Source organism: Arachis duranensis, chromosome 5 (assembly GCF_000817695.3).
Source record: "Arachis duranensis cultivar V14167 chromosome 5, aradu.V14167.gnm2.J7QH, whole genome shotgun sequence".
In the NCBI taxonomy this organism is placed as follows: domain Eukaryota; kingdom Viridiplantae; phylum Streptophyta; class Magnoliopsida; order Fabales; family Fabaceae; genus Arachis; species Arachis duranensis.
The window spans coordinates 23,096,893-23,124,383 of NC_029776.3; the positions used below are offsets into that span (position 1 = coordinate 23,096,893).

At 39.3% G+C, this 27,491-nt stretch overlaps 5 protein-coding genes across 6 annotated transcripts; 2 read left to right on the forward strand and 3 right to left on the reverse strand.

Annotated features, from left to right (window-relative positions):
- The first annotated feature begins 11,110 nt into the window (after positions 1 to 11,110).
- LOC107488743 (axial regulator YABBY 4-like) lies at positions 11,111 to 14,034 on the forward strand. 2 transcript variants are annotated; one of them, XM_016109512.3, is made up of 6 exons: positions 11,111 to 11,660; positions 11,742 to 12,012; positions 12,097 to 12,145; positions 12,245 to 12,320; positions 12,941 to 13,051; positions 13,718 to 14,034. In XM_016109512.3, the coding sequence occupies exons 1-6, from the start codon at positions 11,580 to 11,582 to the stop codon at positions 13,796 to 13,798; spliced, it is 669 nt and encodes a 222-aa protein (XP_015964998.1). In that variant the 5' UTR covers positions 11,111 to 11,579; the 3' UTR covers positions 13,799 to 14,034. The 2 variants fall into 2 exon arrangements, with proteins under 2 accessions (XP_015964998.1, XP_052118389.1); XM_052262429.1 differs by having other exon boundaries at positions 11,111 to 11,338.
- Positions 14,035 to 15,022: 988 nt separating this feature from the next.
- On the reverse strand, positions 15,023 to 16,453 carry LOC107488793 (DNA-directed RNA polymerase subunit 10-like protein). The gene is made up of 4 exons (XM_016109567.3): positions 16,286 to 16,453; positions 16,133 to 16,191; positions 15,374 to 15,468; positions 15,023 to 15,271 (listed from the first exon to the last, which is right to left on the reverse strand). The coding sequence occupies exons 1-4, from the start codon at positions 16,319 to 16,321 to the stop codon at positions 15,246 to 15,248; spliced, it is 216 nt and encodes a 71-aa protein (XP_015965053.1). The 5' UTR covers positions 16,322 to 16,453; the 3' UTR covers positions 15,023 to 15,245.
- Positions 16,454 to 22,063: 5,610 nt separating this feature from the next.
- LOC107488715 (protein MAIN-LIKE 1-like) lies at positions 22,064 to 23,701 on the forward strand. The gene is made up of 5 exons (XM_016109486.1): positions 22,064 to 22,620; positions 22,736 to 22,823; positions 22,913 to 23,053; positions 23,227 to 23,278; positions 23,427 to 23,701. Exons 1-5 carry the CDS (start codon positions 22,064 to 22,066, stop codon positions 23,699 to 23,701), a joined length of 1,113 nt encoding a protein of 370 aa, XP_015964972.1.
- Positions 23,702 to 24,257: 556 nt separating this feature from the next.
- Positions 24,258 to 25,581, reverse strand: LOC107488713 (uncharacterized). The gene is made up of 2 exons (XM_016109485.1): positions 25,332 to 25,581; positions 24,258 to 25,243 (listed from the first exon to the last, which is right to left on the reverse strand). Exons 1-2 carry the CDS (start codon positions 25,579 to 25,581, stop codon positions 24,258 to 24,260), a joined length of 1,236 nt encoding a protein of 411 aa, XP_015964971.1.
- A 251-nt stretch (positions 25,582 to 25,832) lies between these two features.
- Positions 25,833 to 26,912, reverse strand: LOC107488712 (uncharacterized). The gene is made up of 2 exons (XM_016109484.1): positions 26,164 to 26,912; positions 25,833 to 26,121 (listed from the first exon to the last, which is right to left on the reverse strand). Exons 1-2 carry the CDS (start codon positions 26,910 to 26,912, stop codon positions 25,833 to 25,835), a joined length of 1,038 nt encoding a protein of 345 aa, XP_015964970.1.
- Positions 26,913 to 27,491: the final 579 nt, after the last annotated feature.

Below are 27,491 nucleotides of genomic sequence, written 5' to 3' on the forward strand. Positions count from 1 at the left end.
GCGTCCCTGGCAGCTCCCCACTACAGCTGGGAGGAAGCTTCGAGGAAGGTGGGCCTGTCCTTGAAGGGCCCACCTCTGACACGGTATAAATGGGGAAGGACCTGCCCTTCCCCCAAGGTACGTCACTTTGTCCACCTATCATATTCCCCACTTGCACACTAGCTGATTAGAGCGTCGGAGTGTCTTTGCAAGTGGCATCCCCTCCTTCCTTCCACAACGAGAGCTCAGCTACCCGGCTGATCTAAACCTGGCACGACCGCGATTGAAGCGTTATTCCCCCTCAAATAACCACCTGATCTGTCCGGCAACCGACCACCGAACATTGGCGCCGTCTGTGGAGATCGCCTAGATGGACGTTGTGCCGGGCCCGGGGGACCAAGGCCGAGGAGCCGGAGCAGAAGGGGCGGCCTCCGTCGCCTCACTAAGAGGACGGCGAAGGTCCCCCCGACAACACACTGAACCACACACAAGGACGCGACCCTTCGGGGGAACGGGCGGCGACAGCGCCATAATAATGCAGGAGCTACATCATAGGGTCCAGAACCTGGAGCGGCAACTAGCCGACCAGGAGCGCGACGGACGAACCACTGATCCCAGCTACACCCCATCCCCTGAGAGCCAAGAGAGAGACTCCCACCGAAGCCATCTGCGACGCGCCTCCGCATCCCGAACGGAAGCGGAGAGCACCCGCGAAGAGTCCCCCATCCCGAGAAGACGAAATGACACGATCATCTACTCCCGAGGCAAAGAAATGCGCCGCACAGCACGAGATCGGGAAGACGGGGAAGGGAGGTCCGAGAGGAAACGACAACCCGTGATAATGGGCGCCACTCCATTCCACCGGTCCATCCTCGAAGTCCGGTTGCCGAAGCACTTCGACAAACCAACGGACATGAGGTATGATGGAACTCAAGACCCTCTGGAACACCTCACGGCATTCGAAGCAAGGATGAATTTAGAGGGAGTGGGGGACGAGGTGAGGTGAGTAGGGGACGAGGTGAGGTGCCGAGCCTTCCCGGTGACCCTGGCAGGACCCGCGATCAGATGGTTTAACGGCCTCCCGCAGGGGTCCATCTACGGGTTTTTGGACATCAGTTGTGCATTCTTGGCCCAGTTTACAACACGAATAGCAAAGGCAAAACACCCGATCAACCTCCTGGGGGTAACCCAGAGACAAGGAGAGCCGACCAGAAAATACTTGGATCGGTTCAATGATGAATGCTTGGAAATCGACGGCCTAACCGATTCGGTGGCCAGCCTTTGCCTGACGAACGGCCTCCTCAACGAGAACTTTCGAAAGCACCTTACCACAAAACCAGTTTGGAAGATGCACGAGATCCAAACGGTAGCCAAGGAGTATATAAACGATGAGGAAATCAGCCAAGTCGTGGCTGCCAATAAACGGCAGTCCGGCTACAGCCAACCTCGGCAACAAGGCAACGGAGAAAGACTAAAAGAACAATCCAGGGAAGGAGCTCCAAGCAAGGCACCCAGGCCATTCTCCCGGGTCGGAAAATTCACCAACTACACTCCGCTCACTTTTCCCATCACGGAAGTTTATCAGCGAATAGCCGAGAAAGGAATTCTGCCGAAGCCCCGGCCACTCAAGGACCGTACGGGAGGAAACAAGAACTTCTATTGTGACTACCACAAAGGTTATGGTCACCAAACACAGGACTGCTTTGACCTGAAGGATGCACTAGAACAAGCAATAAGGGAAGGTAAACTAGCAGAATTCTCCCATCTTATCAGGGAGCCGAGGAGGCGTTATTGCGACCAAGATGAAGAAGGCAAAATCCGTTCGGCAAAGCGGCGACAAGAGCCAGAAGACAAAGATCACGGACTCACCGTGATCAACGTGGTGACGGCCAAAAACGCCGCGCCGAGGTCACGATCCGCGCACAAAAAAGACGCTAAGGTCTTGGCGGTCTCCTCCTCGTTGGCGCGAAACTCTAGGAAGCCCCCTCCATTTCTTTCGGCCCGGAAGACCAATGGTTCAACGACGCCCCAGAAAACCCACCCATGGTCATCACGGCCAGAGTGGGAACCGATCTCGTCAAACGAATCCTTGTCGACACGAGGGCTGACTCGAACATCATGTTTCGCAACGTATTCGACGCATTGGGGCTAAGGGACGCCGACCTGACGACTCACCAACATGGGGTCATTGGGTTGGGCGACCACTTCATCAAACCTGATGGGGTAATATCCCTGCCGATCTCAGTGGGACAGACTCAAGGCCGAAGATCGGCGATGGCCGAGTTCGTGATCCTCTGAGATTCCACCGCTAACAATATCATCTTAGGAAGGAAGACGATTAATGATTTTGAAGCAATAATCAACACGAAGCTGCTGGTCATGAAGTTCGTTACTGATGACGGCTCTATTGGGTCCATAAGAGGAGACCTTGAGACGGCAGTCGCTTGCGACAATGCCAGCCTCTGCTTAAGGAAGAAATCCAAAGCGGCATCCGGCGTGTTCCTAGCTGACCTGGACGCCAGAATAGACGACAAACCCAGACCGGAACCAGAAGGGGACTTGGTAAAATTCAGGATCGGTGACACGGAGGAAAAATTCACGTTCATCAACAAGAACCTCCCACATGAGTTGAAGGAGCCCTTGGTCGAAATGATAAGGGCCAATAGGGATTTGTTTGCCTGGACACCGGCCGACATGCCGGGCATAGACCCTAAAATTATGTCACACCACCTGGCCGTCAAGTCGGAAGCACGCCCGGTAGCCCAACGGAGGAGGAAGATGTCGCGCGAGAGGGCGGAGGAGGTGGCCAGGCAGACGACCAGCCTCCTAGAGGCAGGTTTCATACGAGAAATAGACTACTCGACATGGCTCTCGAATGTAGTTCTAGTTAAAAAGCACAACGGCAAATGGAGAATGTGCGTAGATTACTCTGACCTTAACAAGGCATGCCCTAAGGACTGTTTCCCCCTCCCCAACATAGACGCGCTCGTCGATGCTGCGGCGGGCTACCGTTATCTGAGCTTCATGGACGCCTACTCCGGCTACAACCAGATACCGATGCACCGCCCAAACGAAGACAAGACGGCGTTCATAACGCCAGGAGGAACCTTCTGTTATAAGGTCATGCCATTCGGCCTAAAAAACGCAGGGGCAACATATCAAAGGCTGATGAATAGGATATTCCACGACCTCATAGGCAAGACAGTGGAAGTCTATGTGGACGACATCCTCGCGAAAACAACGCGACCCGACAACCTCCTGAATGACCTGGCAGGTGTATTCGCGTCTCTCTGACGACACGGCATGAGGCTGAATCCCCTCAAATGTGCCTTCGCCATGGAAGCTGGAAAGTTCCTAGGATTCATGATAACTCAGAGAGGGGTAGAAGCTAACCCAGAGAAATGCCAAGCGATACTCCAGATGAAGAGCCCAGGTTGTATCAAGGACGTCCAAAGGTTGGCGGGGCGGCTGACCTCGCTATCCCGGTTTCTCGGAGTGTCGGCAACAAAGGCCCTACCGTTCTTTAACCTCATGAGGAAAGGGATAGCATTCGAATGGACACCCGCATGCGAGGAAGCCTTTATGCACTTCAAGGAAATCCTGGCGGCACCCCCAGTGCTCGGGAAGCCAAAGGACGGGGAGCCGTTATATCTATACCTCGCCATAACAGGAGAAGCCCTGGCCGCAGTCCTAGTGCGAGAAGAAGGGAGGGCTCAACAACCAATCTACTTCGTTAGCAGAGCCCTCCAAGGGGCGGAATTAAGGTACAGCAAACTGGAAAAGCTAGCTCTAGCACTCTTGACCTCCTCACGGAGGTTAAAGCAATACTTCCAAGGTCACCAAGTTGTCGTAAGAACGGACTAGGAAATCCGGCAAGTACTTCAAAAACCCGACTTGGCGGGAAGGATGATGACTTGGTCCATTGAACTTTCCCAATATGACATACGATACGAACCCCGGCAAGCCATCAAGGCGCAAGCGATGGCAGATTTTCTAGTAGAAGTAACGGGAGATCCAACCGAGGAGACGAGCACACGGTGGAAGCTCCACGTGGACGGAGCCTCCAACCAGACGTCCGGGGGCGCCGGGATCATCCTGGAAAGCCCGGTTGGAGTCGTATACGAGCAGTCGATCAGGTTCGAATTCCCCGTTTCAAACAACCAAGCAGAATACGAAGCCCTCATAGGGGGCTTAACCCTAGCAGCAGAAGTCGGAGCAACAAGGCTGGAAATATGCAGCGATTCGTAGGTCGTCACCTCCCAAGTAAACAGGAACTATCAAGCCAGAGACTCATTATTACAAAAGTACTTGGAAAAAGTCAAGAACTTAAGCCAAAAGTTAGAGGAGGTCACGGTCCACCACGTTCCCAGGGAGAGGAACACACGGGCAGATCTCCTATCGAAATTGGCCAGCACAAAACCGGGAGAAGGCAACCGGTCCCTCATCCAAGGCATGACGAGGGAGCCGGCGGTCACCCTGCATCTGTCAAGGCTGGGCTCTTCATGGCTAGACCCCATCACAAGCTTCCTTGAAAATGGCAAACTCCCTGAAGATGAAAAGGACGCCACGAAATTGAGAAGGGAAGCAGCCAAATACGCGGTCATTCAAGGACAGCTATTCAAGAAAGGGCTCAACCAGCCCCTACTGAAGTGTTTACACCCCGACCAAACGGACTATGTCCTCAGAGAAGTCCATGAAGGCTGCTGCGGACACCACATAGGAGGCAAAGCCCTAGCAAGAAAGTTAATCCGAGCTGGATACTATTGGCCGACAATGATGGCAGACTCTAAAGAATTCGTCAGAAAATGTGTCAAGTGTCAAGAGAACGCCAATTTCCACAGAGAGCCGGCCTCCGAGTTAAGCCTGTTAACGTCCTTCCGACCATTCTCGCAGTGGGGAGTCGACCTCTTGGGGCCCTTCCCAGTCGGTCCCGGGAAAGTCAAGTATCTCATAGTCGCCATCGATTACTACACCAAATGGATAGAAGCCGAGCCGCTGGCCAGCATATCCTCATCCAATTGCAAGAAATTCATGTGGAGGCAGGTGATAACGCGATTCGGGATTCCAGAAGTCGTTATCTCGGACAATGACACACAGTTTACCGACAAGAAGTTCACGGAATTCCTCACCGATTTGGGTATAAGACAGAAGTTCTCCTCGGTAGAGCACCCCCAAACAAACGGACAGGTGGAATCCGCGAACAAGATTATCCTGTTAGGGCTGAAGAAGCGATTGGATAATAAAAAAGGTGTTTGGGCCGACGAACTAGCCTCGGTCCTGTGGTCTTACCGAACAACCGAACAGTCTTCCACTAAGGAAACTCCTTTCCGACTGACATACGGGTTAGACGCGGTAATACCCGTGGAGATCGGAGAACCGAGCCCCCGTCTACTTTTGAAAGGAGTGGAGGAAGTCGTGGAGAAGGACCTAATAGATGAAGCAAGAGAAATGGCCCATTTGACAGAAACAGCGCTGAAACAAAGAATGGCCCTGCGCTACAACACCAAAGTGCTCAAAAGGGAGTTCGAGCCAAACGATCTCGTCCTAAGGCGTAACGACATCGGCTTACCGACCCCTGGAGTAGGCAAACTAGCGGCAAATTGGGAAGGTCCCTATAGAATCAAAAAAGTGATGGGCAAAGGCGCTTTCAAGTTAGAAAGGCTCGATGGCAAGGAAGTCCCAAGAACATGGAACGCGGACAACCTGAGAAGATTCTACTCCTAGCACATGAGGCGACATACCGACCAATCGAGCTAAGTATTAATTCGTAGATTTGCACTTTTCCTTATGTCCTATGGGCCTTTTATGCAATTACCGAATAATATATACTTGTGAAAATTTCCTGTCTTTTGTTTTGTTCGCCTTTTCTGGACAACCCACTACGCAAGCGAATTCATCACAAACCGACAACGATGCGCGGCCCCGGGACTGATCACCCCGGGAGCCCATCAATAACAACAATAGTAAAACGGCTACACCAAAAAGCCACGACCCGGCCCAACCGAGATATCATCAATACGCCAAAACGAACAACAGCCACAAGTCAATAACGGTTAATATAAACGATAACACGACCAGGCAAATAAGAAAGTATTAACTACAATAGAACGCGCAAGCAACTCAAAGAGTCAATTGTTCACCAAAGCCAAAACAAAACGGCTAAACCAGAGTTTTATAACAGAAAAAGAGAATTCACTTCTTGGGTTCGTCAACAATTTTGCCATCCTTGATCACCTTGAAGACACTGATCGGTCAACAATCTTGCCATCCTTGATCACCTTGAAGATGCCAATCGCCGACGTGTCAAAGTCAGGGGAAACAATTTTAACCTGAGCCTTGAGGGTCTCCTCGGTCGCCAGGATTGCACCCTTCCCCTGCTTGACGACGTCCTTATACTTTGTTTTCAATGCTGCCAGTTCAGCCTCCACAACTTGCTTCTCCTTCTCAATCTCGGCCACCCGTTTTTGTGCTGCGCCGACCTGACTCTCTAAAGCCATTTCGCGATCGACAAGACGTGAAACCGTGGCGTCTGACTCCTCCAACTTCTTCTCGGCGGTAGTGGCTTTCTTCTCGGCAGCAGTAGCTTTCTTCTCGGCGGCATCAAGCTTCTCATTTGATTGGGTCAGCTGCTCCCGGAGAGTCTCAACTTCACTTTTAAGCTCGTTGTTAGCCTTCCCAGCAGATTCCAACCTTCTACGGAGGGACTCCATCCCAGATAGCTCGAACTTGGCCTTCCGAGCTATCACTGCGCCGCGTAAAAGGGTACGGTACATCCACCTCGCCTGCCCGGCGAGGGATGACTCATGAAAATGCTCCTCAGTACCAGGAATCAGCTGGGAATCTATGAAGTTTCCGACATCAAAATTCCTCTCCATGACAGTAAGAACCCCCTCAGGACTGGACGACGTCTTTCTTTTCCTCTTGAGGCTAGGAACCTCTTCCACCTCGTCGTTGGCATCCGGGTTAGATGTCGAACCCCCGGTGCCGATCACCTCACGGAAGGGAGAAACATGAACCGCTTTGTCACCTTGAGCCGAGGTGCCAGTCTCGCCGACCTCAACCCCTTGTTCCGAAGCGGCCTTGTCCTCTGGGGGAACGGCAGATTTCTCAGCAGCAGACTTCTCATTACCTCCCTCGTCGTCACTTGCACACAGGAAGGTTTGAAACAAGTTAGGGAGACCCGTTATCTCGGCAGACATTCCCACTAAAAAGAAAAAGAAGTCGGTTAGTGACAATAAGATATTAAGGAAAGCAAGAAGCTAACACAAGACAAGCAAAGGCTTCTCACAATATAATTGCGACCGGCCTCCCGATCACCCATGAGGAGGTGAGGATTCACATGATTCCTCCCAAAGATTGCCATCAACACGTCGGCAATCTTTCTATCCACCGCCGACATGCCCTTATAGGTTACTTTAACGAAGGCATTGGACCCTGCCCCGAAGCTCCAATAGGTCGGGATAAGGCGTGCCCCCTCCAACGACAACCAAAAGGGATGACGACCTTTGACAGGGCGGACCTTGAAATATTTATCCTTAAATCCGTGATAGGAGTCCTCAAATAAACCAAAAATCCTCCGACCTTGGGCAGACCGGAAGGACATGAACCCCTTTTTATGTTTCCCCTCCTTCGAAGGGTTTGTAAGATTGAAAAAGAAAAGAAAGACATCTACAGACACCGGCAGCTCAAGGTATTCACAAACCATCTCGAAACAGCGAATCGAAGCCAAGCTGTTCAGATGCAACTGCGACGGCGCAACGGAAACCTGACCTAGAAGCGCCATCTGAAAGGCGGAGAATGGAATACGAACCCCAACTTGGGTAAACATGGATTTATAGAACCAAATCCAATCGGCGACCCGGGGATGGTTGAAATTAAGCTCATACAAGCGCTCATGAGGAGCCAGGATGAAGACGTCATAATTGGCTTCCTCATCGGTCCCTCCGCACAAGTACTCGGCTTGACGGAACTTGGTGAGCTCTTCCTCGCCCATTTGGTTAGGAGAATCCCTTACGTCGGAAACGACCCAGGCGTAGGGATCATACGCCGCGGGAGAAGGGGAAGCCCGGGAGGTCGTGCGAGCCATACCTACATGGGGGGACCATCCAGTCAGTCTAAAAGGTCGGGTGCTCGGGGCGAATACAGATACTAACCCCACTACTCCCCAACTAAGACCAAACGCAGGTAAAAATGTAAAAACCCCAAACAAAGCCTATCCTAGAATGGTACTCCTCCCCTAACACGCCTAACCAACTTCGAGAGACCACATCACAATAAAAATCAAGCAGGACAACAGAAATGATAAACAAGCACAAACAACAAGCATGTAAGAACAAAGCAGAAAAGAGAAAGATCCAAGAACTACCTGAATTAGTCGAAAAAAGCTAAAAAAGATGAAGGGATTGGAGGATGCACAAGGGCACTGCAACAGCACTTTGAAACTTTTTGAAGAAGGGAACAGGAAAATAGGAAGAATGGGAGAGTGCAGAAGTATAAGAGATAAAGAAACAAAACCAACTGTTTAAAACTGCCTCCCAGAAAGCGCGAAAAACCTGGGGGCAAAATAGTCTTTGCAAACAGGGTGTTCCCCTCTTTTATGAGCATTCAATGCCCGGTGCGAAAGACGAGGCGACGGAACGGTTGTTGGGCAACCAAAAGACGCGCGCATAGGGGGCACGTCCCTCCCACGAGCGACCGACCTGACGAGGGGCGTGAACATTACACGCCATTGATAGCTCCCACGACTACCACTGGCGCGTGGGGACACTGTTACGGCCTGGCCCAGGCCACTTGCGGGCCAACCCGACCCAAAGATGACCCGACCCGAACGGTCGGGCACATACGGTTCACTGCGCGACCCGGACACGCGTCCCTGGCAGCTCCCCACTACAGCTGGGAGGAAGCTTCGAGGAAGGTGGGCCTGTCCTTGAAGGGCCCACCTCTGACACGGTATAAATGGAGAAGGACTTGCCCTTCCCCCAAGGTACGTCACTTTGTCCACCTATCATATTCCCCACCTGCACACTAGCTGATTAGAGCGTCGGAGTGTCTTTGCAGGTGGCATCCCCTCCTTCCTTCCACAACGAGAGCTCGGCTACCCGGCTGATCTAAACCTGGCACGACCGCGATTGAAGCGTTATTCCCCCTCAAATAACCACCTGATCTGTCCGGCAACCGACCACCGAACACAAACACAACATAGTTTTCACGAATTAATACATGTGTATGTTGTGTGAAATAACTTTTTAATTAATCTAAAAAAATAATGGATAATAAATAAATATAATTAGTTAATAAGGACAATGAAAAAGATTTTTGAAAAAAAAATTTAAGAAAGTAAGAGAAAAAATGTTAAATTTTTGGTGTCTCTTGAATTTTCTTTTATTTATTCTTTTTTTCTTTTGAAAATTTTTATTTTATGGTTGAAATCGATTAATAAATGTATAATTTGAGAAAAAAGTATAAAATTATAAAAATTTTTTTTTTAATAATTTTTATAATTTACAGAAAAAGTTATATCGTGATTAATTGATTAGATTAACAAAATTTAGGTTAGATTAAAAGTTAAAATTAATCATGATAAGTCAATTTATTTTATTTCATTTAATAATAGTAAGATATGTCAAAAAGGATAATTTATTCTTGAATTTAGAGAGAGTTGGATAAAATTTATTTATTTATTTTTATCATTTTCTATATCTTAAAAAAATAAAATGCAAAAGACATGTCCCTATCATTCAACTATCTCCATGTCTAAGTGAATTTGTCTCACTACATATCATTTCTTTAACCTAAGAAACTTTAGTTTAATCACAAGTCACTAAAAATAGTGGGAAAAAGCCTTGTACATCAGCAACATTTTTAGAAATCAGAATTCCACACTTTTTCATAAGATGTATTAATTAAATCATTTTTAAATTCTGCATGGTGAAGGAGCTTTTCCAATAAACTCATTGTTATAATAAATGAGTAATATTGAAGTAGGTATGCATATAAATTAATAGGATAAATGAACAGGGAAGGGAACAAACATAGTGTTAAGACAATAATCTTCATAGCACAGGAGAAAAGGCCAAAATATATAAACAATCAATCGTTCTTTACACAGTAAGAATATAAATGCGTGACGTGTTTATCTCTAATATGTTACAAAAATTGACTTAGGAAATAATAATGCAGCAATGAGATAAGTGTATATGCGGCTCTTGATTCCTACCAACCCCACATACAACTTCATTCATTTTGTTTGTAGGACATGGCCATTGAACATGACATCTAAATTTTTTTTTTTTCACAAAATTGGATCTTTGTGGAAAGAACTAGTCCCAGTCACCCTAAATAGAGATACTAATAGTTACTACTAGCTAGTCCTATAGGAATACCATTACTGTCATCCTTAGTTGTGTGCAATAAAGCAGCAACCCCAATTTTCTTGGTAGAGTTTAATGTCTTATGAAACAACAATCTTATCTACTTTAAGTGTTTAGATTTGTTCAATAACTTCTTACTACATTTTCTGATAATAATTGACAAAGTTTTTGCTTCTAGTAAACTCTTGTTTATTTTGCTGTGAAGTACAAAGCCCCCTTTTAGTATATATGATTAATAAAAATCTTTTGGATACCAATTTAATGAACAGTTTAGAGACGAATTTGAATATTAATTCAAATATAAAATATCAAAAAAAGAAAGATTTTTACTTGGGAGTGGCAATGATTGTTTCATGATAGTTAGTAGTATAATATTTGCACTAGCTTTTTCATGGTATTGAGTGATTATTGATCCATGATTATGGGAAAACTCCAAAATCCAACTTCATCTGCTATGTCACATGGAAAGAAGTTAATGAAACAGCAGAAAAGAATTGAATGAAAAATTGATAAGTGGTTAAATCCTAGCTCAATGAGAAGCGTGATAGATACATATATATGTGCCAAGAGTAGAGAGCACAGAAAGAAAGTAGAGAGGAGAAGATCCTTTTTTTCATTGGTCAATTAGTTTTGTTTTGCTATGTTTTCATGAAAGACAAATCCTAAGATGCCACTTTACCATTTTTTTTTTCTGCCTGGAAAGTTCCCCTTCCATTCAATTGTGGAAAAATTTTATGCACTTTCACTTTCATGTTAGAGAGAGTGCATTAAATAAAAGAGAAAACTACAAATGAAACAAAAAAGCACTTAAGCCATTCTGCAAAAGTGGCATAGAACTTTGGGCCACTGTGCATTCTACAGAGGAGTTTATATACCAGTGACAACAACAAAGAAAGAAAGAGAAAAGCTAAGCAGTAATTATGATGAAGAAGACATGATCCCTATTATTTGGATGAGAAAGTAGTCTTTCAACAGAAAAATCTGGCATTGTTATTAGCATGGATATAATGTTGGAGTGGTTTCCGGCAATGAAAATGAGCATAGAAATAATAATCATTAATGTTTAGTGGTGATGATGATTGATTTTGAGTGTCCACCACTCTTATTAGCTTCAACTATAAATGCCTTCTTTCTCTTCTTCTTCCTTTTATTCACACTCTCTCTTTCACTCTCTCTTTCTCCCTCTCTATATATCTATATCTATAGCAAGATTCTCTCACAGATTCATTGATGTCAACTTTGAATCAATTGTTTGATCTTCCAGAACAAATATGTTATGTCCAATGTGGATTCTGCACTACCATCTTGATGGTAATTAATAATCATTAACTATGAATCAAAGATTTATGTTTCGAAATTGAATGGATGATGATGATGATGATGATGATGCAGGTGAGTGTGCCATGCAGCAGCATGTCAATGGTGGTGACAGTGAGATGCGGACACTGCACAAGCCTTCTCTCTGTGAATATGATGAAAGCTTCTTTTGTCCCTTTACACCTCTTAGCTTCTCTTTCTACTCATCATCATCATCATTCAAAAGAAGAGGATGCAAACAACAACATCGCAATGAACAGTTCATCATCCATGATGATGATCAACTACTCCTCTGATGATTGTGCAGAAGAGGATGTAACCACAATCAACAATGTTGTCAACAAACGTATGTGTAACATGTACAAGTTTTTTTAATTATAATAATTTCATCATGTTTTTATGTAATCTTACTTTAATTTAATTTGTGTAGCCCCGGAGAAAAGACAGCGAACTCCATCAGCTTATAACCGATTCATCAAGTAATCAAAGTTGTTGTATTTTATATATTTATATATATGGTTGAACTTCAAAAACTATGAATTATAATTAATGGCACAATCTGTAATGGTTTAATGCAGAGAAGAAATTAAAAGGCTAAAGGCAGAAAACCCTGAAATGGCACACAAGGAGGCTTTCAGTACCGCTGCAAAAAATGTAAAGCTTTTTTATTATTATTATTATTATTATTATTATTATTATTATTATTTAAGGACTTGTTTGGGTGAATTTTTAGGAAAATATATTTTTTCGAGTTATTTTTTTTAAAGATCTTATGAAAAAAGTAAAAGTAATTTTATGTTTAGATATCTCATATAAAAAGATCTTTTTATATATCAATTATGTTTGAGTATAACAATATAAAAGTACTTATTTATTTATTTATTACATAAAAATAATTTTTTTAAGAAATTTTTTTAAAAAAAATATGTAAATTGTAATTTTTCAAAAAAAATTTTTTTGATTTTTTTAATATTTTTATTTTTACTACTAAAAATTTATCAAATTCATTAAAAAATAAAAAAATTATTTTTTTATTTAAAAAATCTCTTTTTATCAAAATAATAGTGTTCAAACAAGCACTAACTCGTTTAGAAGGCTTTGTAAAACTAATAAATTTATATTTAAAATTAAATTTGTATTTGTATTTTTTATTTTTTATAAAAAAATAAAAATAATAAAATTATAGATTTTTTTAATTTTAAAATAAAAATACAAACGAAAGGCACCCAAAATTTGTTGTGTTTACAATGCTGAAATATATTAGTCATTTTCAGTGGGCCAATTTTCCACCAACTCAGTTCAATGGAGATGAAGAAATTTGCAATCAGAAAGAGCAGTTTGCGGATCTGGACTCCCAAGTGGACCGTCATTCTCATTCTCATGAGGTAATAAAACCATAATAACAATTATTAAAATAAAAATGACGAAGACAATATATAATGCTTTCTCCATTTTGTAGACTTAACAGCTGAAACAAGTTACTTTGGCTAATTAGAACTTTGTTATTAGAAGCAGCTTCTCTTGTTTGTCACTTTTCTTGATATCCAAGTGGGAATAATAGAGTTGGCTTATTCAATTCCATTCATTCAATAGCAAACACTTATCCTCATGCTGGATATAATCAATCAATGCCACTTGTTTCATATTTGTATAACCTGCCATATTGTTAAAGGATGGCTCATTTTTTAAGTTATAGCTAGTGTTTGAATAAGCTTATATTATTCCAAGTTTAAATTAATTTACAATAACATATCATTTAACCTATTTTTTCTTACAAGTATATATATTATATACCTTTAAGTAATTTAATGAACTATAATTCTATAAATGACAACTAGCACTCTTAAATATTAAATTAGTACTATATATGTGCTAAAATTAAGATATTAAAAAATTTGCTGAAAAATATAGACTTTTACTAAAGCATAAAAAGTATTATTAAGATACTGAAAAATTCGTGTATGACTAGATAAATGTCTACCTTTCTTATAGTAATTTTTGTCTTTATAAATTATAATGACAAGATCAAAATTCGTGTATCACACTTTCAGAGCATCAACGAAGAAGGTGAAAGTTTCCATGGAAGAAAGATGCAAAGAAATTCCATCATGGCAAGGACACAACTTGAATGAAGAAAGATCAATTAAATAAGAACAGTAGTACAATAACATATAGTAAATGAGAATTCAAAGCTCCCTTTAATCTGTATCTTATTTTATTAATGTTTAAGCTGCCTAGCTCTTATACTGTTTTTTCTTCTTAAGAAAAGATAGATTTCGATGCTCTCTTGGGAATGAAAACGAGTTAATAAGAAGTGCCAATTGTTACTACTACTAACATATATATTATTAGAGACTTAATTAGTTGAGAAAGTTATTAATATTCCATAGTTTAATTTGTTGGGCCAGTTTATGAGCCTTTTATTATAAGAATTTAACTAATTTGTGTTCTAAGAACACATTTTAAAAATATAATAATAGAAAATTTTTTATTTTTTTATGTATTTAATGCATTAAAAAAAATTCCACGATTTGAATATAAATCAATAAGAATGAGGTTAAAATTCAAGTCATTCAACCTCGAGAAAAAGATTAAGGATGCTGCAAAGTGGTTCTGAGCCTTCTCCTTGACGCAAGCAGCAAAATGCCACCCACAGGCCACAACCATTGCCATTACAGTTACCCTCGGCACGGTGGCTTGCGGGCATTGCTCCTCATCCCTTACCAGTTAGTAGTTACTACTTACTAGGCCTATGCATGCTAGTGTTGGCAACTAAGTCATCAAGAATAAGCCCCTAAAAGATCAATGCACAACCCATGTCTTCATTCATGATGGAAAGCAATTGTGATTTTTTTTTTTAATTTTCAAAAGGTTATTGTTTTGATGTTGGTTATATGTGTCACCCTTGTCAATTGTAATATAAATGCTTTTGTGATGCTAAAGAAGTAGTTGGTTTCATCTTTGGGTGGTGTCTGCTTTTTAATTTGATCTTATTGAAGTAACCATTTAGAATTTGGATTCTCTTGTGCCTCCTATTGGAGTTTGGATGTTTCATGTCTGCTTGTCAAAGATAAACAACTTCAACTTCATAGTTATATTATGAAAATAAGGAGATTTTGAGAATAATATGGATCTGGATTTTCATGTAAAACACCTTCCATTATCGATAAATTAACATTCTAACCAATATAATAATTTATAAGATAAATATGATTGACTATGATATCAATCTCTCCTAGTAACATAACTATGCATGAATTAAACTACTATAGGAAACAGGTTGGTATTTGATAATATCTACACAGTGATATGAATAGAAGATAAGTTGCAACATGACGAGGAGCAAAGCAGCCAGATTATCATAAAAATAACATCTCATAAGTCCTCTAAAATTTAGTTTTTCATATCTTTGTAGGGTACAACTATCAAAAGACCCCATTGGCAGAGTTAGAAGGTAATTAACACAAACTGCGCCTCATATCCCCCTTAAAACAGTTCGGAGAAGGAAGATCTAAAATAATAGACATGTGATTAAGACGACCAACATGTGCATGCGCAGCCGATTCCATACAACTTTTTCTAACTGGGATCAGACTTGTCAAGAGCTGGAACCAAATGCAACATCAAGTACAAAACAGGCGAAGTTAGAAAATTGGCATGAATAGAAGAAACAAATAGCAATCACACTATAGAGGGAGACGCATTACTGTTGTAATTCAGGAGCTTCTCAATGAGGTCAACATGCGTCATAAGCATACGCCTACAACAATAACGAACCAGCCCCAAAGCATCAAGCGCATCTCTGCAATCCATCATGTTAAGACAGCCATGTTAGACCTAACTGATTCCATTGAAGATAAGAGTAGTAATGCAATGGTATCGAGCACCTAGTGATTGTATCTCTAACAGGATTCAGCAGTTAAGGAAAACTGAAACAGCAATACCATATTTGATATTACACATAATGAACACAGACAAATGCATGTTGAATTGAGAAGCTTAACATAATGTACAACAATCAAATAACTTCTGAATAGATCATAATTAAACAGGATTTATTTACTACCCATGCTAAATCAAGTGGTTCTAGTATTCTAGCAAAATACTACAATTTATGGTGCTGCCAACTCATTCATTATAAGTTGAGAACTACAACCTGGAACCATTGACTACTCATACTACCATTTTGCCAAGCATGTTAGATCCAAACAAGTGAAACAACCATTCATCCGTTCAAGTCACCGCAAAAAAGAAATAAAATAAAATCAATCATTCTATCTAGCTCAGCTCAGCATATGCAAGTATGTAAGCCCACATTCAAATTTTAGCAATGAATAACATAGCTACAGAAAATCAATAACAGGAATATAAGATGTAACATAATAGTAACACATATATAATAAGGCAGTGACAACAGTAGTATTAGGCCATAAACCCTAAAGGAAGAAGAAAGAGGGGAAACTGACCCTTCAGAGTAATCTGACTGGAGAAGGTCCAAATAGGCATCCCATTTGTTTCCGATGACCTATAAACAAAAATTGAGTACGAATTAACCAAAAGAAAGGTCAAAACTTTATGAAAAATAGTGGGTTGAAGTGCAAGGAAGAAGAGAAAATGACCTTTCCGCAGGTGAAGCAACGGACTGGGATAATCATCTTGCTCCTTCTCTGAACACTCTCGAAGCTTCTCTAAGAGGAATGCGGTGATGGAACCGCCACTCGGAGAGAAAGAGCGTGGCTTCTCTTTCTTCTCTTTCAAACCGATCTGATTTCAACTCATTCATACAGTTTTTAGTCGGTTCTTTAAATTTGTACCTTTTTTTGGGATTAATTAGTCCAAAATTAAAGTTTTTAGAGATTTAATTGTTATTTTTTTTAATAGATAATTAATAGTATTTAAAATTATAGACTAATAATATTTTATTAAATTATTATATTAAAAGAATTAGATTAATAACTAAAAAATTGAAATATTGGACTTGATAAATTTCTGAAAAAGTTGTACAGTTTTTATTCTTTGTTAGGAGTGTATAAACACACTATCACAATTCTACTTATTTGTCAATTTCTTTTTTTCTGTAGAGATCAATAAATCTATCATAAAAATCTTTCAATGACTTAACATTTTCTTCTTAAAAACTTATAAGTTCGTCAAAAAAAAAAATCAAAGTTTAGGGTATTAGTATTTTTCAAATGAAATAAAATTATGCTTTAAATAAGTTTCAAAATTCTATGTAATACTTTATTTTTTGGTTTTGGTATAGATTTTTTTTTTTTTAAATCAAATGGATAATTTACATATTTTTTGGTTTTGGTATAGATTTATTCCCTAATTTACATATTGTCTAGATCGGATTGGTGTATTTAAATTGTTTTATAATGGACTAACTTAGCTATTCTATTTTTTGGTTTTGCCCTTTAATATATGTTGATATTATCCTATATATTCTCGGTTTCGTGCTGTTCCACCGTCTTCAAAACCATAATGTTGAAAGGGAACCTATCCAAAATAACCGAAATCGAAGAACAAAACCGAATGGACTAACCGTAAAAAGGAGCTGATCGGTTCAACTTGATTTTTTATTATGGATTTTAGAACCGAAGTCAATACATGTTAGCTAAAATGCCATCGGTTTTATCCGAAATTAGTGTATGTAACCGTGCATGAGAAATTTTTTTTTATATTTTAAATATTTTTAATAAAAAAATATTTTTAAATATAGAATATTTTTTCAAAAAGATATGTGATCAAAGATCTAATTAGATTTTTAATTATGAGCACTTTTAATTTGTAGAAAAATATTCCGTTAACTCTAATATTTTTTATACTGACAAGGACCTAATTATAGATTAAAAATAGTGTATGGACCCAATTGAAAGAAAAAAAACTATAAAAAGATCTAATTATAAATTTGGTAAAACTACACTACAAGAAAAAATAATATTTGTAACAAAAAAATTATTACAAAAAATCAAAATTTTGAAACAAAAAAAATTTATAACAAAAAAAGGGGCCATTGCAATATGTCCCGTTACAAAAAGTTTTTGTAACAAAAAATAGAACTGTTACAATTCAAAGTGATATTTTGTAACAAATTTTTCTGATACAAAAAATTAGAAGTCGTTACAAAAGTGGTAACAAATTTTGATCTTCAAAGTATTTTTTGTGATAATCTATTTTTTTCTATCATAAAATTTTGTTACAAAATGTAACTTGATTTTGTAACTTTTTTTCTTTAGTTACAAAAGTAAAATAATTATTTTGTAACAATTTTTTTTAATACAATTGCATGCATAATATACTAAATAATTTTTTAAATTAACTAATATATTAACTATTTTAATAAGCAAGTCTACATTTATATAATATGCAAAAACATACATAATTCAAACATGCCTCATTTAGCTAAAATTGTTTTAAAACAACCTTAGTGAGTACATTGATTAGTTCTACAAGTTATATATTTTGCATAAGTTCAACCAAAAGTTAAAAGTTCTAACATAGATTAGTGTCTCTATAAATCAAAATATTCTTGAGCCCTCAAGGTAGTATGTGGTCACCATTTTAGCACTCCTGTAAATAAAAAAAAACGAAATAAAAAATTAAAAACAAGATATAATACTAATTATAATTTTTCCATTAAGTTTTATCCAAAATGTTTTAAAAAATTTTGGCAGAAACTCCCCTAAAACTTGGATATTTCTACCATCTACGGTTCCAAGAAAAACAACCAATTCACAACTTATTTCTCAGCCAATACACAACCAAATTTATCAAACCAAATAATAGAACATTTGTCATTTCTCAACTATGACACATGTAAAATATCATAAATAGATCCATATACAAATTAAACTAAAATAATAATATAAGAATCATCTAGGAAAATGTATTAAAACCATAAGTAATTTTTGGAGTATCTTTAGAGTCTAGTTTATTTCATTGTCAAAGCGCGCTATGAAAGAGTTCACAATGGCTTGTTGAGCTTCCAATTGAGCTTTCAATTGAGCTAATTCTTTCTCTTGCTGTATTCGTTATTCTTCATATTTTTCTTTGAGCATATCTATTTCCTTTGTTAGCTTTTCATGATCTTGCATTGCCTCTTGAGTCCCCCCTCTTTCTTCTGTTTTTCCTTTTCTAAGTGTATGAATGATGTTGATTTGTAAGATTATGTTAGAATTAAGTTTTTATTTGGTAATTTAAAATTAGGATAAAATTTATATGAGTAATATAATAATTTTATAAAATATTTGAGATAAAATAACAATTTGAGATTTAAATATAATACTATAAAAATTATTTTCAAAATGCATAAGATTCTATATATCAATCTGTTAATGAGCTCAAATAATTTTTTTTAATTTAAATTATAAAATGAACATGCTAATCACATTTTATAAAATATAGTTAAAACCTGAAATATCAATTATTTTTAAATTTAATTATATGATCTTTCATTATTTTTCTATTACAATTTTAATTTCAATTTATATAAAATAACTAATTAAAATAGAAATTGTGCATAACTATTAATTATCTTAAACTTAAAGTATTTATAAAAATCAATCTAATCATTTTTAACAAATTAATCTCTAAGAACTCAATTTAATAAAACAAACTGTAATTCAATTATAATACAAATTTTTTAAATTAAATTGTATAATACTTCTATTATTGAATTTTAATTTCAATTAACTAATTATAAAATTTGCACAAAAATATTAATTAATTTAACTCCAAATATTAATAAAACTAATTTAATTACTCTTAATAGATTAGTTTATAAAATAAGAAGTTTAAATTAATAATAAGTCATAACTTTTTTATGATTAAAGTTACTTAAATTAAGTTATACAATTCTTTCTTATTTTTTAATTATTAAAATTACGCAAAATATTCAATTATAATAAAATTATTTAAGAATCTTAATTGCTTTATAATAAAATTATCTCCGAATCTATTTAATTATTTTTAATAAAATAATTTCTAAAATTATAAAGTTTAAACTTAATAAGATAAAATCACAATTTTGTTATATTTAGATTTTTAAAAATGCAGGATGTTATAAAATAAAATTATTTTGAAAAAAATATATACACAATTCTTTTTACTCTTAAAGTGTAACATTTTGAAAAAAAAATTGTTATAAAATATATTTATATTTTGTGACAAATAATTAACTTGTTACAAACAATATTGAATCTTGTGACAAATTAATTTTTTGTTACAAAACAATTGGAGTTTTTGAAACAAAATGTTGTTTTGTTACAAAACAATTGGAGTTTTTGAAACAAAAAATAAAATTTGTTACAAAATATTTTAAATTTTTGTAATTTATTTTTTTTGTTACAAAATATTACAATATTTTGTAATAAAATACCATCTTGTTATAAAAACTAACATAATTTGTAACAAAATAAAATGGATTATTACAAAATATTATCATATTTTGCAACAACTTATAATGTTATTACAAAACATTATTCTTTTGTAACAATCACATATTATTATTACAAAATACTATTTTTTTGTAACAATTTTAAATTTAATATAAATTTTTTGTTACAAATATTCCATTTTCTTGTAGTGCTATAAGAACCAACAGAGTAATTAAACTTTAAAAAAAAGCGCAATATGCAATAAATCAATGTCTTAATTTCTATGAAAAAATGTGTGTAAATATTATTTTTTGTAAACAACCAAAACTTTAATTTATGTCTCTAACATTGATCATTCAACATTCACATATTATATCTCTGTTCCAATATCAAAGTATCCTAATTTTAAACTTTTTTATAAGATCATACCTGTAAAAAAAATTAAATAAAATAAAAGAATATAAGTAAAAAAATATAAAAATACATTTAATAATATATTAAACTCAATATTAAAATATAATCTAGTAGCCACAACAATTGTTAGAAAAAAATAAGTCTCAAATAAAAAAATTTGCAATCACCTAATATACTAAAGGACATATAGAGTGTAGAATTGATCTATTTTAACTTAAAAATAAAAATATTTAATTAATATATTTAATTCACATTATTAATTATTTTTTATTATAATAATATATTAAATATATATAATTATTTTTTAGCCTACAATCATTTAATAATTTTTTATTCTTTATTATTAATATCATTGTACGTGTAATTTTCATAAATTATGGTAATTTTTATTAATTATGGTAATCTTCATAAATCACTATTAAAGACAATAAATTTATATGATAATTGATTATGTCAAATAAAAAAATTAAGATTAATTAATTAGGACAAAACACCCAACTAAGACAAGAGAAGCAAAATATTACGTGAATCAGCCAAGTTGAAAATTATTTCATCAATCAACTAAACAACATCTATATGTAATTCGAATGAGCTAAATTTGAATTACATTTCTATATAATTCAAATCTACTCAATTTGAATTATACACGAACACAATGCTTAATAATTCAAATCTACATGATTCGAATTACAAACATGCATAATTTGAACTAGATTAGTTCAAATTACATAGGTGCACGATTTTCCAAGTAATTCAAACCTAGTTGATTCGAATTACTACCATTTTGCATCTAGTAGTAATTCGAATTTGGTTCATTCGAATTACCTTGAATCCGCCTATATAAGGAGTTCGAATCCCCCCATTCGAACCACTTTTTCATTCTCAACCCTACTAAATTCCAGAGAAAACGACCCAGATTCGTTCCGACAAAGACTCAAGAAGAATACTCAGCAAATGTGGGACGATCCGGGAAGGCTATATCGGTTGGATGGAGTTGCTCATATAACCAGGGTCATCAACGACGAGGTTAGTAGATAGAAATTTTTGTGCTAGTGGTTTATTTGAGTTAGTGATTTTGTAGGCGGTTTATGCTAGTGGTATTGCAAGGGGTTTATTTTAGAGGTTTTGCATGCGGTTTTGTTGGCAGTTTATGTTAGTGGTATTGCATGTGGTTTTTGTAGATGGTTTTGTATGCGGTTTTGTTGATGGTTTATGTTAGTGATTTTGCATGTGATTTTTGTAAGTGGATTTGCATGTGGTTTATGTTAGCGATTTAAGCATGTGGTTTGGTAGTGGTTTATTATGTTGGTTTTGCATGTAGTTTTTGTTAGTGGTTTTCGTAAGTTAATTTTGTTGTTAGTTTTTTTTAGTTAGTGGTTTTGTAAGTGGTTCCAATTATACGGTCCATGTAATGTGCAGCCCTAGCGATGCATCTCGACCATGTGGCGACAGCAGGGCATGCGACTCGATGAGCGGTACGTTCCGTACTTGCAGATGGCCGGATTATAGCATCTTGCGAGACAGAACGATAGATGGTTCCGATTAGATGAGCCCCTTATCAGTGCCTTCGTCGAACGGTTGCGTCCGGAGACGCACACATTCCACATGCCGTTTGGAGAGTGCACGATCACACTTCAGGACATGGCCTACCAGTTGGGGTTGCCAGTGGACGGACGTTATGTGAGTGATTGCCTGACAGATTTCCATATATACATCCAGGGTGGTCGTCCGGCTTGGGTGTGGTTTCAGGAGTTGCTTGGTGTGTTACCTCCTGCGAACCAAGTCCAGAAGTTCGCAATGAACTGCACCTGGTTCCAGGAGACTTTTGGAGAGTGCCCCACGGGCACCGATGAGGAGACAGTGAGGCGCTTTGCTCGTGCCTATATCATGATGTTGTTGGGCACTCAGTTGTTTACCGACAAGTCCGGCAACCGTATTCACATCAGATGGCTACCGTACGTGGCTAGGCTTGAGGAGATGGGTGGATACAGCTGGGGGTCGGCGGCGCTAGCATGGTTGTACAGGTGCATGAGCCGAGTGGCCAACAGGTATGTGGTGAAGTTAGCAGACCCGTTACAGTTGCTTCAGTCCTGGATCTTCTGGCGATTTCCTAGATTTAGGCCTGCTGGTTATGATGAGTTTAGCTGGCCCTTGGCCTCGAGGTACCATTCTTGGAATTTTCTATTTCGAGTTAAATTATTTAATTCCATGTCTGCTTATAATGTTATACTATTTTGTCACACTTTTTACACGCTATAACACCGATGTGATATGCAGGTGGTCAAGTCACAATCCTTCCGGTAGCGAGAAGGGACCTCGGGTGCAGATGTGGAGGCTCAGGATAGACATGTTACAGGCCAGGGATGTGAGTATACTAACCTCACAAGACTAGTTAATTAAAGTTTTAGACTTCAATTTACGATTTGGCCTTACAATGTTAATATGTTTTTTCAGTTTATCTGGATGCTATATAGCTCCCCCGACGTCCTTCAGGTTGACCATCCGGAGGTGTTGGAGCCTCGTCATACGACCTTATGGAGGTGTGTGACGGCACTGATATATTTTGCCGTCGTAGAGTGGCACCAGATTGACAGGGTATTACCCCAGTTCGGTGGAGTACAGCCCCGCCCAGCCCGCCCTGAACATCGACTTCTTGATGTCCAAGGACGAGAGAGGAGGTGATCGTTGGTTCCCATCCGCTTTACAGTTCTGGCATCTTCACTGGGAGAACCGTGTGGACCATGTTCTCCAGTTTGACGTTGTCGCAGACCCGGGACCCTTACATGACTTCTTGGACTGGTGGAGTCAGCATGGAAAGAGGTTATTGTCACCAGAGATGTACCTGGGGGATCCGAGACTTGTTCCTATTCCTGTTGAGGCGACAACCAAACACTTCAGGAGAGTACGCCATGGGTTAGTCCGGGGACGATGTTCTTAGACTTTCTGGCCAGTGATGGTCTCAATGCAGAGTTCGGAGGGTCACACTTTTTAGATGAGATCACTGCCATCATACAACAAGAAGAGACAGCACGTCGAGGCGGTCAGAGTTCGGAGACACATGCACCATTAGATGTCGATCTGAACGACCCTCCTTCTGTGCCTGTTCCTGACTATTTTGCATTGGGTGGTACCCCTCCTTTCGCCTATGCTACTGGGTCACATTCATTTGCCAGACCGTCTAGGGCACTCGTCCGCGGAGAGTCATTTCCTTCGGGTTCTTCCTCACAACCGTTAGATGTCTAGCCTAGGGCAGTTGCACAGCCAGCCCCGGATGATGACGAGAATGAGATCGAGGACGAGGAGCCGCTTATCCAGAGAACCCATAAGACACGGGTTTCCTGTCGTTGCTTCACCGATTCGCACCTATTTAGATGATTTGTGTATGATGTATGCCTTTATTTCATGATCGGTGTTGTATCTTTGCTAGCTTTATTCATGTCTTTCATGTATCTGTAGGATCTGAGTTGTATGTTGGTTATTTATTATTGCATTCTGTATTGCTTTATGTTGTATCCGTTACTTTGAAAAATGGGTGTACTTTGGTTTTTTAAGTTATTTGGATATTTTGGTTATCATGTATCATTTAATTTGAAGAATGCGTTATGGCCTTATATATTAATCGGAGGCGTCATATGGCACGTCGGAAACGGAAAAAATTCTTTAATTAATAACCAATGCAAAGCACATGACATTAACTTTAACATTTTTTTCCAGTTAACAACTTCATGTATCAAAACTTAAAACACTGGAATCTAAAAGCAAAAGTGAAATCAACACAATAATAAAGCTAACAGTACACCTACTCATGTGTTCTTGTCTGGCTTGGTCCTCCGAGCTGTGGACAATTCTGACGTGTGTGTCCGAGCTGCCGACAGAGGCCACATCTCTTCAGCCTATTCAGATCTGCCTCGTCCATAGTGGTCAGTATCCTGGTGGACCTTGGACGTCCCTCCTTCGCACGCCTCTTGTTCGGGTCTGGGATCACTGTCGGCCCATCGTACGGTGGCCAAAAACCCTCAGGAATGGGAGGTGTGAACCCCATCCGATACACACTGAAGACCGAACTAAGACGATACATCTGGTGTACATACGGCTGCCAAGTTAGCCGTGAATAGGCATAGCATGCCAGGGCGTGAGGACACGAGAAATGAAGTGCCTGAAAGTATTCGCAATCACATGTCTGATTCGCAAGTGAGACCCTGTAGGTACCCAGTGAGAACGTACCAGTAGGCGTTGTCTCCGCAACGGTGAACTCGAAGTTATCTCTGTGGTACAACGTCACTGTGAAGCACCTCACCGTCTTCAGATTGGCCTCGATACACTTGATCAGGTGTTGACTGAACTGTTGTCCGATGCCCAGCTGGGCCTCAGCCACTCTCCCCTTGCGGATGAATAGTTCGGCCAACCTTTCGTAAGTTGCCTTGACCAGCGAGTACACAGGGAGATTCCTGACCCCCTTGAGGTTTGAATTAACACACTCAGAGATATTTGTCTTCATGTGCCCAAATCTTCGACCCTCATCACGATGCTGTGTCCACAACGAATACTCAATCCGGTTCGCCCACTCACACATGGCTGGGTCTTCAGACCGCAGAATATCGAACCAGTAATCAAACTCCACCTCGGTCTTAGCATATGCTGCATTCACAAGTAGTCTCCTTGCGTCCTTGCCCTTGAAGGTCAGGGCAAAATTTGCTGCCACATGTCGAATACAGAATGCGCGGTAGGCAACTGGAGGTAGCCATCCTCCGTCTGGAGCCTCAAGGGCAGCCTTAATGCCGTTGCCTATCTAATATAACCAGCAGTCCCGGCTGCGGGGTCACGTGCTGACGCAGGTGGGAGAGGAAGAATGACCAGGACTCTGCATTCTCACCCTTAACTAGGGCAAATGCAACAGGCAGAATGTTGGAGTTTCCATCCTGTGCAATCACGACGAGCAATGTTCCGCCATACTTGCCATACAGATGGGTGCCATCAATACTGACCAACGGCTTGCAATGACGAAATGCCTCGATACATGGAGGAAACGTCCAGAACAGTCGGTGAAAATAAGCTTGCGACTCGTCCACCTGTCCCCCAACTCGAACTGGGCTCGTCCTAAGGACTGCAATCGTACCGGGCATCGTTAGCTAAACTCCTAACACCCACCTAGGGAGCTCGTTGTATGACTCATTCTAATCACCATAGATTTGGGCAACGGCCTTCTGCTTCACCAGCCTGACCCTCCTGTACGTCGGCCTAAACTCAAAGTGTGCGGCCGTGGCATTTAAGAGCACCTTGATGCATACGGATGCATCAGCTCGAACCATTGGCATGATGAATGCTGAGATCACATTATCATCAAAACTCCTGTGATCGCTGGAGATGGAGGTCGCTAGACACGTATGCCGGAAATGGAGGTTGCTAGACACGTATGTGGTCCATTGTACTGTTTGACCTCCCAAATACCCTTGCGCTGCCGGAGACTAAGCCGAATCAACCATGTGCACCCATTCCCAAACTCAGAACACTTCCCAATATACCGGCGATAATCAGACTCCACCACCTTGTACTGTACCCTGCGTCGGATGCTGTAAGTCTTCACACTTATCATTGCCTTATCTTTGTCCTGAAATTGCTGACCAACCTGAAACTCTGTTACCCTTGCAGTCCCTTCCGCATCTCTAGCGCCAAAACCAGCAGGTGCCCCAGGATCCTTTTCCTACCTCATGGCATCCAAGTCCAAAGATGAAAAATATGGAGGGTACTGCTGTGTGCTAGAACTAGAACCACCTCCCGCACCAGCAGGCTCACTCGGTCCAATATCATCGCCACTGTCATCACCAATAATATCTGGCTCCACATCGTCGTCCTCTGAATCATCCAACAATGCATCTCCAACACCAACCGGTGCAGCACACTGTAAAGGGGTCGGCACATAATCCCCTATTCCAACCTCCCCACCTCCACTTCCATTGAGATCCACTACGAACAAAGGGGAGGCGACAGGCTGGACCGGAAGTTCATACACAGGGACGGAGGAAGATGCACCCGCAGGTCTGGAGTTAGAACCGACTACCGTGGCTACAGTGGGAGTATTCCGGTTCAAACCCCCCGAGCTGGATACCACGTCAACCAACTTCACCAACAGTTCTGGTGTCCTCACTTCGCGAAACTGCCTGTGACAATGAAACAGGACCTGCAAGTCCTCATCCCTACCGATCGTAAAACAATCATATTTCACGATTTCTTGGAGGACCGAGATTGGAATGCGATAGAAAAAGTTCTTAATACGTTTCACGCCTTCTAGACCAAGTTTCCGTAGAACAGAACTAACAAGATCATCATAGCTGGTCATAGGCCTCACGAAAATACTGAGAGAATCCTTATCAGTGAACTTCACACCGGATCCTATTTTTCTCTTAATCGATCCTCTGTGGTGAACCAAGACGACAAAACTCTCCTCATTAGCCATTCTCCCACTCTAATGAGATCAATTCACGTTCACACCATATATATACACGTCTGGTCCTTTATAATTCGAACCAACCTGGTTCGAACTATATTTTGTGTAATTCGAATTAACCCATTTCGAATTACATGGAATTGCGTCATTGAGAGTAGTTCGAATGAACCTGATTCGAACTACAGTTATTGTGTAATTCGAATCAGTTGAATTCGAATTATTAGGGTTTGTGTGTCATTCTATAATTCAAATCTACATGATTCGAATTATGTGGTAGTATAGTTCGAACTTACATATAAATGTTGTTTGGTTGATTGATGAAGCAGATTTTGCTTTGGTTGATTTGTGTAAAATATTACTCAACTTAACTTATTTCTATTTTTGCCCAATTAATTATTATTTTAAAAGTATATAATAAAAAAATAATTTTAATTATGCATATTAATGAATAATGTAATTAATACTTAAATAATTTATTTTTAATAATTCATTCATGAAAATAGTGGTATAATAGGAATGATAATTATATATCGTATTATGATTACGTAAAATAATGTTAATTATAATTGTATATTTATTTAATAATAA